Source organism: Acomys minous, assembly GCF_964271855.1.
Source record: "Acomys minous genome assembly, chromosome: 2".
NCBI classification, from domain to species: domain Eukaryota; kingdom Metazoa; phylum Chordata; class Mammalia; order Rodentia; family Muridae; genus Acomys; species Acomys minous.
In genome coordinates, this window is record NC_140484.1 from 68,671,211 (window position 1) to 68,685,560 (window position 14,350).

At 49.7% G+C, this 14,350-nt stretch overlaps 1 protein-coding gene across 13 annotated transcripts in view; it reads left to right on the forward strand.

Annotated features, from left to right (window-relative positions):
- Positions 1–203: 203 nt before the first annotated feature.
- Positions 204–14,350, forward strand: part of FGFR2 (fibroblast growth factor receptor 2) — a 105,533-nt gene continuing 91,386 nt past the window's right edge. For 10 of the 13 annotated variants that reach the window (XM_084772672.1, XM_084772680.1, XM_084772679.1 and 7 more), the window contains exons 1-2: positions 420–541; positions 4,353–4,668. In XM_084772672.1, the coding sequence (XP_084628798.1) occupies positions 4,503–4,668 (166 nt within the window). In that variant the 5' untranslated portion in view covers positions 420–541; positions 4,353–4,502. Of the gene's footprint in view, positions 551–4,346; positions 4,669–14,350 lie in introns of all 13 variants that reach the window. The other 3 variants (XM_084772683.1, XM_084772677.1, XM_084772678.1) reach the window with 3 other exon arrangements.

Consider the following 14,350-nt stretch of genomic DNA (forward strand, 5'->3'; position numbering starts at 1 on the left):
TCCAGGAAACGGCTCGGGTTTCAGCGGGGGGGCGTGACCCGCCCGAGGAGGCTGCGGCGGCGGCGCGGGCGGCGCGGGGAGAGCGCCGGGAGAGGCGAGCGGCGGCGGCGGCGGGCGCGGAACGGGCGCACGGACGATCGAGCGCGCGGCCGCCAGAGCTCCGGCGCGGGGGCTGCCTGTGTGTCCCTGCCCCGGCGTGGTGACTGCTCTCCGGGCTGGCGGGGGCCGGGCGTGAGCCCCCCGGCCTCAGCGTTCCTGCGAGCTGCGAGTGTTCACCACTCGCCAGCAAAGTTTGGAGTAGGCAACGCCAAGCCCTAGTCCTTTCTTCTACTGCAGCCCAGATCCGAGGGCAGCCCCGGCGTCATGTCCGCGCTGTTCTGCGATCCCGAGCGCGCGTGAAGCCTAGGAGCCTTGGCGCCAGCTGCGACCCAAGGGATCATTCTCGTTTTGGAGTTTTTTCTCCGACCTCCTCGCCTGCTCCATCGCGACCCACTCCGGACTCCGGCGCAGCACCGAGCGCAGAAGAGCGCTGCCATTCAAGGTAATCGTCGTGTCGAACGCCTCCGGGAGCTTCGCCAGCCGGGAAAGTGGGCGCCGTGGGAGCATGCGGGGCACAGGATCCCTGGGAGGAGGGCGCCGGGAAAGGAATTGGGGACGCGCCCTGTCAGTCTCTGGCTGTATTGGTGATGAGGGAGTGGGTGCTTGCGGATAGCTGGCTTTGGGGGAGTTTTCTTTCAGCACCTTCATCCAGATGCTGACATCTGCTTTTGCCGCCCGTACCTCTTCCCTGTCAGACTCCGGCAGGCACAGTCCTGCCGACTGGGCGAGTTCCTTTGAGCTCAGAGCTGGCGCGCCTTGGGGCCGCCTGCCAGTGGCACGACCCACAGGCGGGGGCCCGGGAAGGGCATCTTCAGGGTGCCTGGTCCTTGGGTTCTCGAAGCTTCAGCCTGGTACTACACAGGCCCTTGGGAGAGGTTCTTTCCTGGGAAGAAACTGCTGGAGTGTGTCTGGCAACATCCCCAGAGGGATGGAGATGCCCAGGTGACACCTTTAAGGAGGCAGCGGCTCGGGTCCCGCATTCCGGTGCTGGCCGTCCCTCGCCCGCCACAGCAGTTGGCGTAGGAAGGATCGCAGCGCGCCTGGGGCTAGGGGGCGAACTGGACCGACTTTTCCTAGTTTTCTTAGTTGCTCCGACCGCAGCCGCGCCGAGATGTTGAAAGCGCAGGCGAGTTCTAACTCGCGCGCTCATTCTTTCTGCGCGGGGGAATCGGCTGAGGGCCCTGCATGGCGCTGGCTTCCACCTTCGCGGCCAGGGGGCAGGCGCGGGAGGCCCGCTCCAGGCGCGGAGCTTTCTCTGCGCCCCTACAAACTTCCCAAGACCTTCCTTCCTCACCCCCCAGTTCAATAAAAACCTACCCTTAAAGGCAGACTTGCTTTCAAACTCTGGGCACCCATTATGTGTTTGGTGTGAAACGCTATCAACATTTAAAACTCTATTGTCCCCAGCGTCCCAAATCCCTGTAAATCTTCCACCAGCCTCGACTCATTTTCATCTGAAAAGCCTGTTTAGTTTGAATAGAAAAGCAATCAGGCGCCCCTTTCCTTCTCGTTGGAATGTCAATTAAAATGCAGATTTCTCAGAGCTCTTTAGCGCCCCAAGAAGAAGGACAAAACAGGATATTCCAGGCTGACAAATGAAAGAAATGCTACAATGAAGTAGGATAGTGGTGGTGATGTGCACCCCACGCTGCTCCAAGTGCCCACTAAAACATTAGGGTAGGGATTACGGTTTTATGGATGGCAGCTTGTATTTTTTTGGGATTTCGTTGTGTTTAGGAACACCCCGACCCCAGCCTGTGACAGCTCCCTTCTCTATTTAACCCTCAGCCAGAATAGGGGTCAACATTTAGTATTTAGCCTGGTAGTGTGATTTCTCCCATGAGAAATCCACTTGGGAACAAAACGCCAATTGCTCAGCCCGCTGAGGCATCCTGGGATTCAGTGGCCCTTTAAGGTACACACACACACACACACACACACACACACACACACACACACACACACACGGCTGGTTCTCAATTAGTCTGCCTTCTTGCAGGACAGAGGAGAGTGTCTAAACTTGTAAAGCACTGAGCAAGTTCACCAGCCGGACCCTTTCTGCTGGTCATTTTGCCTGTCTTTGGAGGCAGACGTGTGTGTGCGGAGGTGACCCCAAGGGGCGGGTGATGGTGAAGAGCCATCCGTCAGAGCGACGGTGAGGACTCCTCCCTCGAAGGCTGAGAAGAGAGTTCCCTTTCAGGAGGAAAAATAAACACGCTGAGGCTTTCACCGGGGCTCAGCCTCCAGGAAGGATTATGGTATTGAAGGCAGGAAGCTGGGATTGTGGCCGCCAGGAGCATGCTGGGCCTGTGTTCCCAACACGGAGCCTTGGGACCTAATTATCCTGCCTAGGAGGTCGCTCAGCACTTTTGTCCACACCGGTGAGGAGCTGTGCAGACCTGATGCCCTCACTTCTCGCCTTACAGTGGTTTGAGGAGGGGGTTGCTGTGGGCCTGGGCCTGCGAAGAGCCTACGTTCAAGTTTGAGTCACTCCAGGGCACTGGCCATCTCCCGCCTCTAACTGCAGCTGAGGCGCTCCCAGTGGGGAAGGTGGCCTGAGCACCCCGCTGAAAGACCTACTAAGATCTGAAATTGTTTGTAAAGCTGCTAGAGAGGCATTCTGGAAGTTCTTAGTAAGTCAGTGAGAATGCTCTGTACTCCCCCCATCCCAACCCCCGGACAGGTGTATAGAAATAGACAGGGAATTAATTATCTTTTGGGGGAGAGAAATCTTTCAAGCCATCTAAAACCTGCATGTGGGGACATACACACACACACACACACACACACACACACACACACACACACACACACACGCACACACACACACTTACTTTCCTGGCTTTTGTTGGTAGCAATACCATTTCACCTGTGCCTAAAAACAAAAACAAACAAACTAAAGCCACAATAGCCTATTTTTCCCCTTGGAAATGGCTCAGCCGCTTTGCCATTGCTCCTCTTACTTCCCAGTGAGGAGCAAAAGGAGTAGATCTAGGACAGGGAGCACTTCAGGGAGGTTCTGGCGTCGTCGAAATTCCTGTCATAATTGAAAGCATTAGACTTTTCCCTCCTTTCTTTCTTTCTCTCTTTCTTTTTCTTTTTTCATTAAAACTCTCACCCATCCCCAGTCTCATAAAACGTGCACCACAGAACCCAGTGCCCAAGGTTTTGTCTGGTCCTTCCCTGCCCTCGTTTTTTTTAAAGCAGATTCTCTCAAGCTTGTGCATTCTGACTCAAGGCTTAGTCACCGAGGACACTGAACAAACTTAAAGTTATTTGGACTGTGGCAAGCTTTCTTGGGAAGTTCTCCCTGCCCTGGATCCAGTAAGTTGAGTGCCCTCTGGTAACTGATCCTTGGGAAGCTTAGCCAATAGGTTAGCATATTGAAAGTCCCCAGGCCAATCGCATACCAGGAGGACTTGCAGGTACCAGCACCGCTACTAATGAACGCTTGCATTGTTCATCAAGGTGTGCATCTGCTCCGTATCCCTTGACGTAGGTCGAAGATGTTTAGTTAGCATGCCTGTCCTCTGCCTTGTAGTCAGAGGAAGGGAATACAGGCGATGAGCTCCTCCCCGTTTGGTTCAAACTCATCCTTTGTAAGTGGCTGCTTGTCGAAAGATTGAAACACACGCCTGCATTTGAAAATGAATCCTGACAAGTGTAAACTGGTGGGAATTTCTCGTAGCCTTCCTGGGATTCTTTCATTTTGTTTGTTGGTCTCCCTTTCTTCCTGAGAACCACACGGAAGGGATATGCCTCTCAGCTCCAGTCCAGCTGAAATACGGTTCTCCGAGCAGACCCTCCCTCCAGTCAGCCTTGTAAAGGCCAGCTGGAATAAGAGAAGTTAATGAGGCTGCTTGTGCCAAGCCCAGCAGTTTTAAACTCTTTTTTTTTTTTTTTGCAGTTGCCCTTGAGAGGAAGGAAGGTCAAGTTGCTTCGGCATCCTAGTAGCTTTGATGGTGGGTGGACGGGCACACACTATGTAGCTGGGTGGCTGGGTTCTGCAGCAATGGTTTATCTATGTGTCTCTTAAAAGTAAGCTTTTTAAAAGATCAGCCTACCCCAGCTTGTGGACCCGTCTGCAAACACCTGGGACGCCGAGGTGAAGATGGAAGGCTTTTCCGATAATGAGAAAGAATGTGTTTGCGCACATATTGAGAGGCTGAGAAACGGTTTTATCCCATTTGGGTTTAAGCGAGTTGGCACAGGGCAAAGACTGCACTAACCGGCTGAATCTCTTTCAGTGGCAGCGGCAGCGGCAGCGGCAGCGGCAGCAGCAGCAGCAGCAGCAGCAGCAGCAAGCAGCCTGAGCACAGCCACCGCCACAGTGCCCTGGCTCCTGAGCCCCCTGTGGGCTGAAGGCATTGCAGGTAGCCCATGGTCCTAGAGGAGGTGTGCAGATGGGATTACCGTCCACATGGAGATATGGAAGAGGACCAGGGATTGGCACCGTGACCATGGTCAGCTGGGGGCGCTTCATCTGCCTGGTCTTGGTCACCATGGCAACCTTGTCCCTGGCCCGGCCCTCCTTCAGTTTAGTTGAGGATACCACTTTAGAACCAGAAGGTAAGTTCCTGCGTGTCATTTTTTTTTAGGATACCAGGTTGTTTTGGGGGATGTTTCTGGGGAGGAGGGCAAGTGGTCATTAAAGCCAGTTGCCTAAGGAGGGTGGCCTCTCTCCACATGTTACACAGCAGAGCTTGCGGGAAGAGGGGGGTGTCTTGGCTCCTAGGCATGAGTGGAGTGGTTTGGTTTGCTCTGTCTTCTGTGCTGGGTGAGGGAGGCACCAGTACCTTGCAGCACTGTGGAGGAGATGTCCTTTGGCAAGATGACTGTTGCCTTCTGCAATTGCTTTCTGGGTGGAGGAAGAGCCTTCCTTGACTTGCTACCTTTTGGCTAAAGGAAATAGGCAGCCTCTGAGGTTCTGAAGTTGAGCCCTGAGCTTTGCCATGCTGGGTGGTTTGTAAGCTGTTGTAAGCTCTTTGTACTTGAGCCCAGCATCACAGAGGGGCAGGTTCAATGGTGGGCAAGACTCGGAAGTGAATATGCCAAGGAGTCTTTTTGGATCCAAGGAAAGGCCAGGTTTCGCTAGTGTTTTTGCCTTTGGCTACTTGATTGCAAATGTGAAAAGCTACTGTGAGGGGGATATGGCTGAAATACAGAGCTGGGTAAAGATCTAGTCCTTCTCCCAGGCCCTTCCGAGACGGGGGTAGATAGCCAAACCTCTCTGCTTGGTGCAGCGTGGAAATCTGTCATCGGGAGGGAATATTGGTAGGCGAGTTATTTTTTGAGTGGTAATCCGAGCGTGACGCTGCAGGTCGTAGCACTCATCACCGCTTAATGAACGTGTTTGCCGAGGGCCCACCTGGTGCCGGCTGGGCTTTGGAGTCCGTCACGGTCCTGAGTGCTGGCAGGTCAGCTGATTTGCTGTGGTTACGAGCCCTGAACCAGGGTCCTGAGGAGCAGTGTGCTCATTCAGAGGGGAATGGTGAGAGGGGCGGGGCAGAACCCCCAAGCATATCCCCCCGAGGAGGGCTCGGTGCTCCATCCAGGCACTAACTACTCTGTCTGAATGAGCCTGGGGGGGGTTGGGGGGGGGGGACAGTGGGCCGTGCAGATGCCTGGAAATGCTGTAAATTCCCAGGCGTCTTTGGAAAGGAAGTATGGTAGGAGTTTGTGTGTGAGGCTTGTTCAACGTGTAGCCCCCTCACACCCGCTTTTGGAAGCGCCTCTTTGTGACTTACCCTGTGACATCAGGGAGAGTGTAATTTGCAACAGTGACGTGTTTTCAAAGGGCTTAATGTGAGGGGGAAAGGATTGGGTTTCTGAAAGTCTGGTCTGTACTTCTTTAATTTTGCTAATAATTAAAATGGATGTTCCCCTAATTGCTGGTTTTCCCTGGAGTGTGTGGTTCAGCACAAAGCGAGGAAGCTGAGCTGGGATTTCCTACGGTGTGGGCTTCAGAAACAGCCCTAGCTAGGAAAGAACTGTCATTTTTCATCTGGGCTCTCGGGGCAGTGTGGCTGTGAGTTGCTTTCAGTGTAGAGTGTAAAATGGTCCTGGAGGGTTCCTGGACTGCATCTAATTACTTAAGGAAGGTTATAAGATGCTTGTACGTGCAGGCGGAAGACAGGTGGGGGGAGAGGAAGGAAGGACAGACGGATGGAGTCCCCCAAATGGCTCTTTGTGTAAGAACTGATAACTAACAATGTGAGCATTGTTGAAAGCAGATCCCACCACCTGGGGACCTGTAGGTGCATGTAAGGGTAGGGAGGAAGGCCACAAAGTCCTGGACGTTGTGGGTACACTCGGCTAGGTTCATATTTTGCATGAGATTCGAGTCACATCTAGAGTTGGGAGATGCTAAGGAAAAGAAAGAGAGAGAGAGAAAGAGAGAGGGGGGGAGAGATTGAGAGAGAGAGAGGGAGAGATATTGAGAGAAAGTTGGGGGGGGAAGTCTTAAGGTGTGGGGCTTCACCAGAACAGGATGGGGGAGGGGCAGGGGGGAAGCAGAGAAATCTCAGGGCCTCAGTTTCCCCTTCTGCTACTGAGGGTCCAATCTAATGGGTATGGGGGAACATCTTTATCGATAGGCATTGAACAGTAACGTCCCCAGGTGCCTTCTGACGACCACCTCAGGAGGCTTAGTTTTCACCAGTGACCTGGACAGGAAGAGCAGCAACACAGCCCCTAGTATCCCCATCCCCAGCAGCCGGGCTCAAGGCGGTGCCCGTTCTCACTGCAGCAAGGAAGATATCAAGTATATCTTGATGAAAGTTGCTTTTTGTGTAGAGGAGACGGCTGTGCTGGATCTCTGCAGGGCCCGCGCTCGCTCGCCCTGTCTGTTAGACCAACGTTGCCGTTGACGTTCACTTGACTAGGAGGTAATGAAGCTGGAGACGGGGCTCCATGCTCTAGGCTCTGATGTTTCCTCACTCCTACTGGAAGATGTGTGCATGCGCATCCCCTCAGCCGCCAGATTAGCCGCAACCAGAGCTTTAGGTAACTTCAGCTTCCGTAGTCTGAAGCATCATGGAAGACACTGGCTTGCTAACTTGGAGGCTCCGTTTAGAGAATGCCTCTTCCCCCATCCTGTCCTGCCGGTGTGCCTCTGGACATCTTCTTAAGTGGCAGAGGCAGTCTTGGGTCAAGTCAGTTGACCCAAGAAGAAAGTAACCGCTATATGATTTTACTCAGTGTTTCAGAATAGGAGTCATTGGGTCCAACTGGTCACTCCTTGGGACAAAGGACAACAGTGTCAACAGTTGCCGGTTGGTCGGGGGGGGGGGGGTGCTGTTCTGTTGCTTCATACTCTGAATGTTCCCAACGTAGTCAGGCTTTATTACTGCGGGTCTGAGCTCTTACTTTCAGATATTCCCCCTGACATTGTCACCTGCTCTGGTTAATTAAGTCGTTGTTGACATTAAGGGAATCTGTTTACCCCAGGCCCAGTAGGAGCTAAAATAAAAGGGCTTTTCCAAGCCCAAACCCTTAATTACTTTCCCACCCTAGCAAAGTGAAATTCTGCAAAGGAACAGCCTTGCGGGGGTGGGGGTGGGGTGGGGTGGGGGTGGGGAGTAATTTGCATACCTTAAAAAAAACCCAAACCAACCCAACAGTATATTAGGCAGTCTTCTGGGGGTGATGCTCTTCTGGATAGAAGTGAGCCTTTATAAAGTTCCCCAGCAGTGGTGTCAGGCGAGAGGGAGACCTGCTGAAGTCAGACTTTTTCCAGGGTGGTTCGAGTCCTTTCCCCCAGAGTACCCTGCTCGCTGTGGTCTCAGCCTTCCACATTTAATTGCCAGTTACAAGAAGAGAAGAGAAATATCTACATGGTGCAAGTGGATGATTTAAAACAAGTCTTGTGGTTCCTATTATCTGCATTTCTCGTTCCTCAGTATGAGTGTGAATATTTAACAGTTGACTGTAACTTGATAGTCCGCCGAGGAACAAGGGCTTATTCTTGGTCAATTAAACCAAATGCAGGCGCATGCTGTTAAACACACAATGGAGTACACATTCTTCATTAGTATATAACGTATTTCACAATTCGTGGACAAAGAGCTGTGTTTAATATTACTTCTAGAGCAAAAATCTGGCCAGCCCAGAAAATTGGCACTTATATAACTCTCTTGCTGGCTTCCGCTGATTGGGATAGAGAGTATGTGTCTGTCTGTCTGTCTGTCTGTCTGCCTGCCTGTTTATTTTAGTTAAAAGACTAATTATTTACTTAAAAAAAAAAACAACCCCCCAAAACCCAAAAAACAAAACAAAACAAAACAAAAAACCCAAAAAAAAAAAAACCACCCAAAAAACCAAAACTCTCTCCCTTCCCAGCCAGCACCCAAACCCTTTTTGTTGTTGTTTTTAAGATTCATTTTTAAATTAGGCGTGTGTGTGTGTGTTTGTGTGTGTGTGTGTGTGTGCGTGTGTGTGTGTGTTTGTGTGGGTATGTGTGCATGAGTGCAGGTGCCTATGGAGGCCAGAGGATTTGGATGCCCAGGAGCTTGGTCTGGAAGTGAATATGGGTCTTCTGCAAGAGCATTATGTGCTCATAACCACTGAGCCATCTCTTCTGCTCCAAGAAATTTCAAATTTTGGTTTTCTTTTTTTTTTTTTTTCCCCTCTGTTGAAGGTAAGAATTCAAATAACCAAGCGTTCCAATATAAGATGTTTCCAATATCAGATTTAATGAGTAATTACATGGTTATGAAATAACTGGGATAGTGTTTAAACAGGAAGGGGATGGTTAATGTTCAGATTTTCTGTGGAGCGCATGCAGTAGCCCTGCGCGTGCAGTAGCCCTCACACTTGCAGACTGTTTGGCTGCTTACATAGTTAGGGTGGTCGTTAAAAGACAAGCATGCTCCTTTCATCAGGGTCTGTTTTACTTTTCCATTTCTGATTTGAGTTCCTGGGATTGGTCCAGCTGGGTGTCTTGTCTTGGTTGGCAGCTCAGGAATTATTTTGGGGGAGGGGGTGCTGCGGGCTATTTTACAGATAATTATGGGTTTCCTGTGCACAAATGTCTCTGTAGGGGCTGGAGCAATGACTCTGTGATTAACAGCACTTCCTGCTTTTGCGGAGGACTGGTGTTGGGTCCCCAACACCCACAGGGAATGGCTCATAATTGTCTTTATCTCCAGCTCCAGGGGGATCTGCTGCCTCTGACCTATAGCTGCCTGCACATGCTCTTTTTACACGAGTGTTTCCCTTGCCCTTACTGACATTATTGCTTTGTAGAGAAGGATAGAAAATTCCAAGATGGTAGTCCATGAGTGATAGCCAAAGGTGCCTCATATAAGTCTCTTCTTAACATACAGTTGGCAAGCCAGGCAGTGGTGGCCTACGCCTTTAATCCTAGCGTTAGGGAGGCAAGAGGCAGGCTGATCTCTGAGTTCGAGGCTAGCCTGGTCTACAGAGTTCTAGCACAGCCAGGACTACAAAGAGAAACCATGTCTCAAAACAAACAAAAACACAACACACACACACACACACACACACACACACACACACGCACACGCACACGCACACGCACACGCACACACACACAGAATGAAAGCTTGAAGTTGTAGTTTTGTAAAAGTATATTTAATCATCAGGACAAACCATGACCATTCTTTGTGCTGGTAGTTTGTTTGTTTATTTGAGATAGGGTCTTGCTATGTAACCCATACTGGTTTGGGATTTGTTCTTGTAGCCCAGATTGGCCTAGAACCTTAATCCTACCTCAACTTCCACACCTAGCTATCCATCATCCTTGAAGAGCATGTGTCTTGATTTTCAGTAAGTTTGGAAATATTATGACTATGATTTTTTTTACACTCTATTTTTATATGCAAGCATTTTGCCTGCATGTATGTATATACGCCATGTACGTGTCTGATTCCTGCAGAAGCCAGAAGAGGGCTTCCAATCCCCTGAATTAGAGTTCCAGATGCTTGTGAATTGCCATGTGGGTCCTAAAATAGAACCCAGTGGTCTTCACTGCTGAGCCATCTCGCCAGCCCTATGATTCAATGTGGAATGCCTCTTTTGTTTTTTTGTTTTTTGTTTTTTGTTTTGTTTTTGTTTTTGTTTTTGCTTGAGGCTACCATAAGTAATGATGCTCTTTGTGGACTTTTATTTTTTTTGCACTATGAGAGTAAAAGGAAATCTACTGCTTGCTTTTGACTGGGCCAAGTCAAGGAGCTAACCCGTCGCATACCCTCTCCTTTGACTTTTTTGTCCAACTGAAGAATCATGAATCCCAAGGTGTTTCTGGACAGAGAGAATTTCAGGTTATGGTGATCGTGTTTTATGAGGGTGTTAAAAATAGCTCATAAGGAGAATGCTGATTGATTCGGGAGTGAGAGCCAGGCTGGCGTGTTTATTTGTGTCATTTATGCAGCACCTATCCCAAAACATCTCAATCCTGAGCACTAACTACGTAAACTCATAGAAACTCCACAACTGTTTCCTGACCCCGGAACTTGTCTTTTACTACACAGTAGGGTGTTGTTACGCCTGACAGTTTACAGTTTACAAATACCGTGGTTCTCCCCACCCCACCCCTCCCGTATGTGACCAAGTGTTTTAAAGGTACTCCAGACACTGTGAATGGCCAACTTGGCGTTGTTTGTTACTGGTTGAAAAAGAGATCTTTGGGACTGGAGATCTTTGTAAAGTTGATTCTCTTTGGACACCCTTCAAGTGCACATTTGAGAGCTGACAGTTGGCTAGCCCTAGCTAGAGTCATGTGGACTCTTTCCTGTTCCACCCAACCCTTTAGATTTCCACTAAGACTGTTGCTTAGCCGGCTGTAACAAGTACACTGCTGAGTGTTTGGCCTATATGGATAAGTATTTCCAATTTAAAACCGCTCGGGTCTTTAAAGACTAAGGAATCCTGATCCAACATTTGACTCAACACTTTAAGTAGAAACTAGTAAAGTTGTTTTGAATGGTGTGTGATGTGCTGTGGAGGAAACTGCCCTTGGGAGCTGAGTTTGAAAGTCTCTGCTATCTCTTGACCTCAGCCAAGTGAGATAACCCTCTGAAACATCAAGATAATATCTCTCTAAAATGTACAGATTGAATACAAACTGGACCATAGTTCCTGGCTCAGCGCAGGTGCTCGGTAAATGCTGATTTCTTCCTGTCCCACACCCTTGTCAGAGTAAATAAAACCCGTATTTCAGAGACATGGTAGGATGCCTGCCTTGTAATCTATAATGATAAATGACAAATTTACAGACATTTAAATAGAAAAAAATGCTAGGCCTTCCTTTCTCCAACTCTTACTGCCCTTTTGCAAGTCCCCTGGAGTCCAGACATGTGACTCTTTTGCTGCTTACAGTCCAGGTGTTTGAGGTTGGTCTTTCTTTCTTTCTTTCTTTCTTTCTTTCTTTCTTTCTTTCTTTCTTTCTTTCCTTTTTCTTTTAGAAAGTCAATTGTAGCTACACAGCACGTAGTCACGGGCATGTCACAGGCATGGTGTGTTTTGGCTGGAGAGCCTTCTGTTTGAGGTTTCCAAAGGATCACTGTAGGCCAGTGAAGGGCAGTGGAGAGGTTGGGGTGAGCTTGGTGGGGTGTGTTGGGTGTGCTCTGCTCTCTCTGGGCCAATGAGGAACCTGCCCCATCCCCCCCCCCCCAACAGTGGGTGGTGGTTGCCTTTTGCCACCTTCTCCTTCAATGCTGTCCCCCATTAGTCTGCCAGGGTAGCTGGGTGCTTCTAGTCATCTGCATAGAAGGGAGCTCAAGAAATTTTGTATGCAGTTTATCTTATATATGTGTAATAATATAAATGTATATGTAAGAAAGTAAGAAGGAAGGAAGGAAAGAGAAAGAAAGAAAGAAAGAAAGAAAGAAAGAAAGAAAGAAATGGGTATGGAATCCAGAGTGGTGACAGGTTCAGGATGAGATCATGCCCTTCAGTTCAGTCCTTGGGATAATGATGGTTACCATGAGGACGGATGATGTCATGGTCCTCACACCACTGTTTGTGATAATGAAGGTGAAGGTGGCGATGACAGGAGCAGCCAGGCATTTATGAAGAGCCTGTGGTGTCTCCTCTGTGCTAGGTATACAACAAATTGCCCCTTTCCAATGAACAGGCAGATCCCCGGGATCCTGTTTCATGAACAAGATCTCTGCACTTCTTAGAGAGGCTGTGATTTCTGAACTTCACAGTGAGCACACACACCCAGCCTTAGGTGAATTTAAATTTAAATTCTGTTGGAAGATGCATTTCCCAGCTGATTCCACCTTCCTCAGCAAGAGGACATTTGGTGAGATGTTGGGCATCCTTCTTGTTTTTTTGCTCACCTCTGCTTGAGCATTAAACTTCAGAGGACAGGCTGGCTGGTTGTGTTTCTTCCTCCTGTATCCACACCTCTTCCTTAGGTCGTTTGAAAAAGAGTTTCAGGCAGCAAAACATTTTCAACAGTTAGGCTCTATGATTCTTCTATAACGGCCTCTGGCATCGGGAGCTGGTGAGAAGCCTGTACCCTCTGCTGCCAGGGGGACCAGTGGCAGATGACACAGAGCCCCAAGGTGATGCCTCACACTGAGTCACTGAACAGGCGCTCAGGACAAGGAAGGCCGTCCTGCTGTTGCCCATTTGTCCCTAAGTCATCCCTAGGTCTTCCTTGCTCCAGACCCTTCTGTGCGTGGTCCAGATCCTGCCAATCCTTAGTCTGAGTACGTAGCTGGCTTGATAGCATTTCAGACTTTTCTTCCCAGCATTCCTGCCTTGCAAAAGGCCACCTGCACGAAGACTATCTGGAAGTCCTCCAGCCTGTGATTATGGAAATGACAGGTGTGGAGGCCCTTCCGTGTCACTTCTCTCCAGAGATTAGGAACTCTCCATCGTCTTCTATCCACCTTCTGTCTCCTCTCCTCTGCCCCAGGGGAAAAAAGAAAGAAAAAAATTCCAAGAACCCACCCCTCCTCCCTAGGGCCAAAAGAAGCCAGGAAATGAAGCCCTTTTTTTTTTTTTTTTTAAAAAAAAAGCAAAGTTCACTTTGGTGGCCTTAAAAAAAAAAAAAAAAAGAAAAGAAAAAGAAAGAAAGAAAAAGAAAAGTGAACTCTGGTCCCAGCCAGGTGTGGAGGTGAGTGGGACCGGCTGGCATACAGGTCTTGTAGAGGTCACTGGTGCAGTGAGTGGGCCTCAGAGGTTGCAGGTATGAAGTGAGTCAGGGGCCCTGTTGGCAAGAAGCACTCACGGCAGCTTTCCCTCAGAACTGCACATCCCTTGGGTATAATGACCACTTCCCAAGCTAGGGGAGAGAGAGAGAGAGAGAGAGAGAGAGAGAGAGAGAGAGAGAGAGAGAGAGAGAGAGAGAGAGAGAGAGAGAGAATGCTATAGGTGTGCTTTTCCAGGCTCAGGGTAATTAATTCCCCTTGAGTTAGTTTCCCAACTCATTGGTTGATTGGTCGAACTAGGGTCTTGAACTTCTGATTTTCCCGTCTCTACCTCCTGAGTGCTGGGATTACAGGCAGGCACCACTATACCCAGTTCCCATCTCATCTCTGTTGTAGAAAGATGTTCACCCTTGAAGAGTCCGAGGAGGCTGCACCATGCAGTAGCCAGTTATTTTGCTCTGTCCCTTGATGTCTCTTTCCTGGCTCTGCATCTCTCAGATTGGTGTCTTGCCCAGTCATCACGGAGGCAAGGAAATGGCAAGGCTGAGAAGTCAGAAAAGCCCTGTTGGTCTTGGGCAAAGTAGTGACTGCTCCTTCCTTGCCTGGCACAGTGACATACCTTGTCCTCGGAAAGCCACAATGTTTGGGCGCCTTGCCCGGATCCTCCTAGACTCAGTGGTGAAGTCTGAAGGTAGCCACTCTTCAGATTTGTTTGCTTTCTGAAAGCCTTCCCCTCCAGGCAAATCTGAGGTCTGTAGGGCAGGAGACAAAGATTAACCATGGTGGTGCCATCCTAATTTGGAACTCCCCAGCAAATGTGGGTATCTAGCGTCACCAGACAGAGAGTCATCGCTTTTCCCTGGAAAACACTGCGGAAAAGTGATCCTTATGGCTCTGGCCTGCCTTTTTAGGTCCTGTCAGTGTTAACCCAGCTGGGAAGAGCTGCCATCCTCAGCTCCAGGATGATCCCTGGCCTCTTGTGAAGAGCAGCGTTCTATGAAGCCATTGCTGTCCAGCCAGCTGCTTGCTGACCGAACCTCTAGCTGAGGGGCTTCTGAGCTAGTTGAGGAGGTTCAGCTACAGGATCAAACCCATTCCGTGGGGCAGGCCATCTGTTTCTCAGC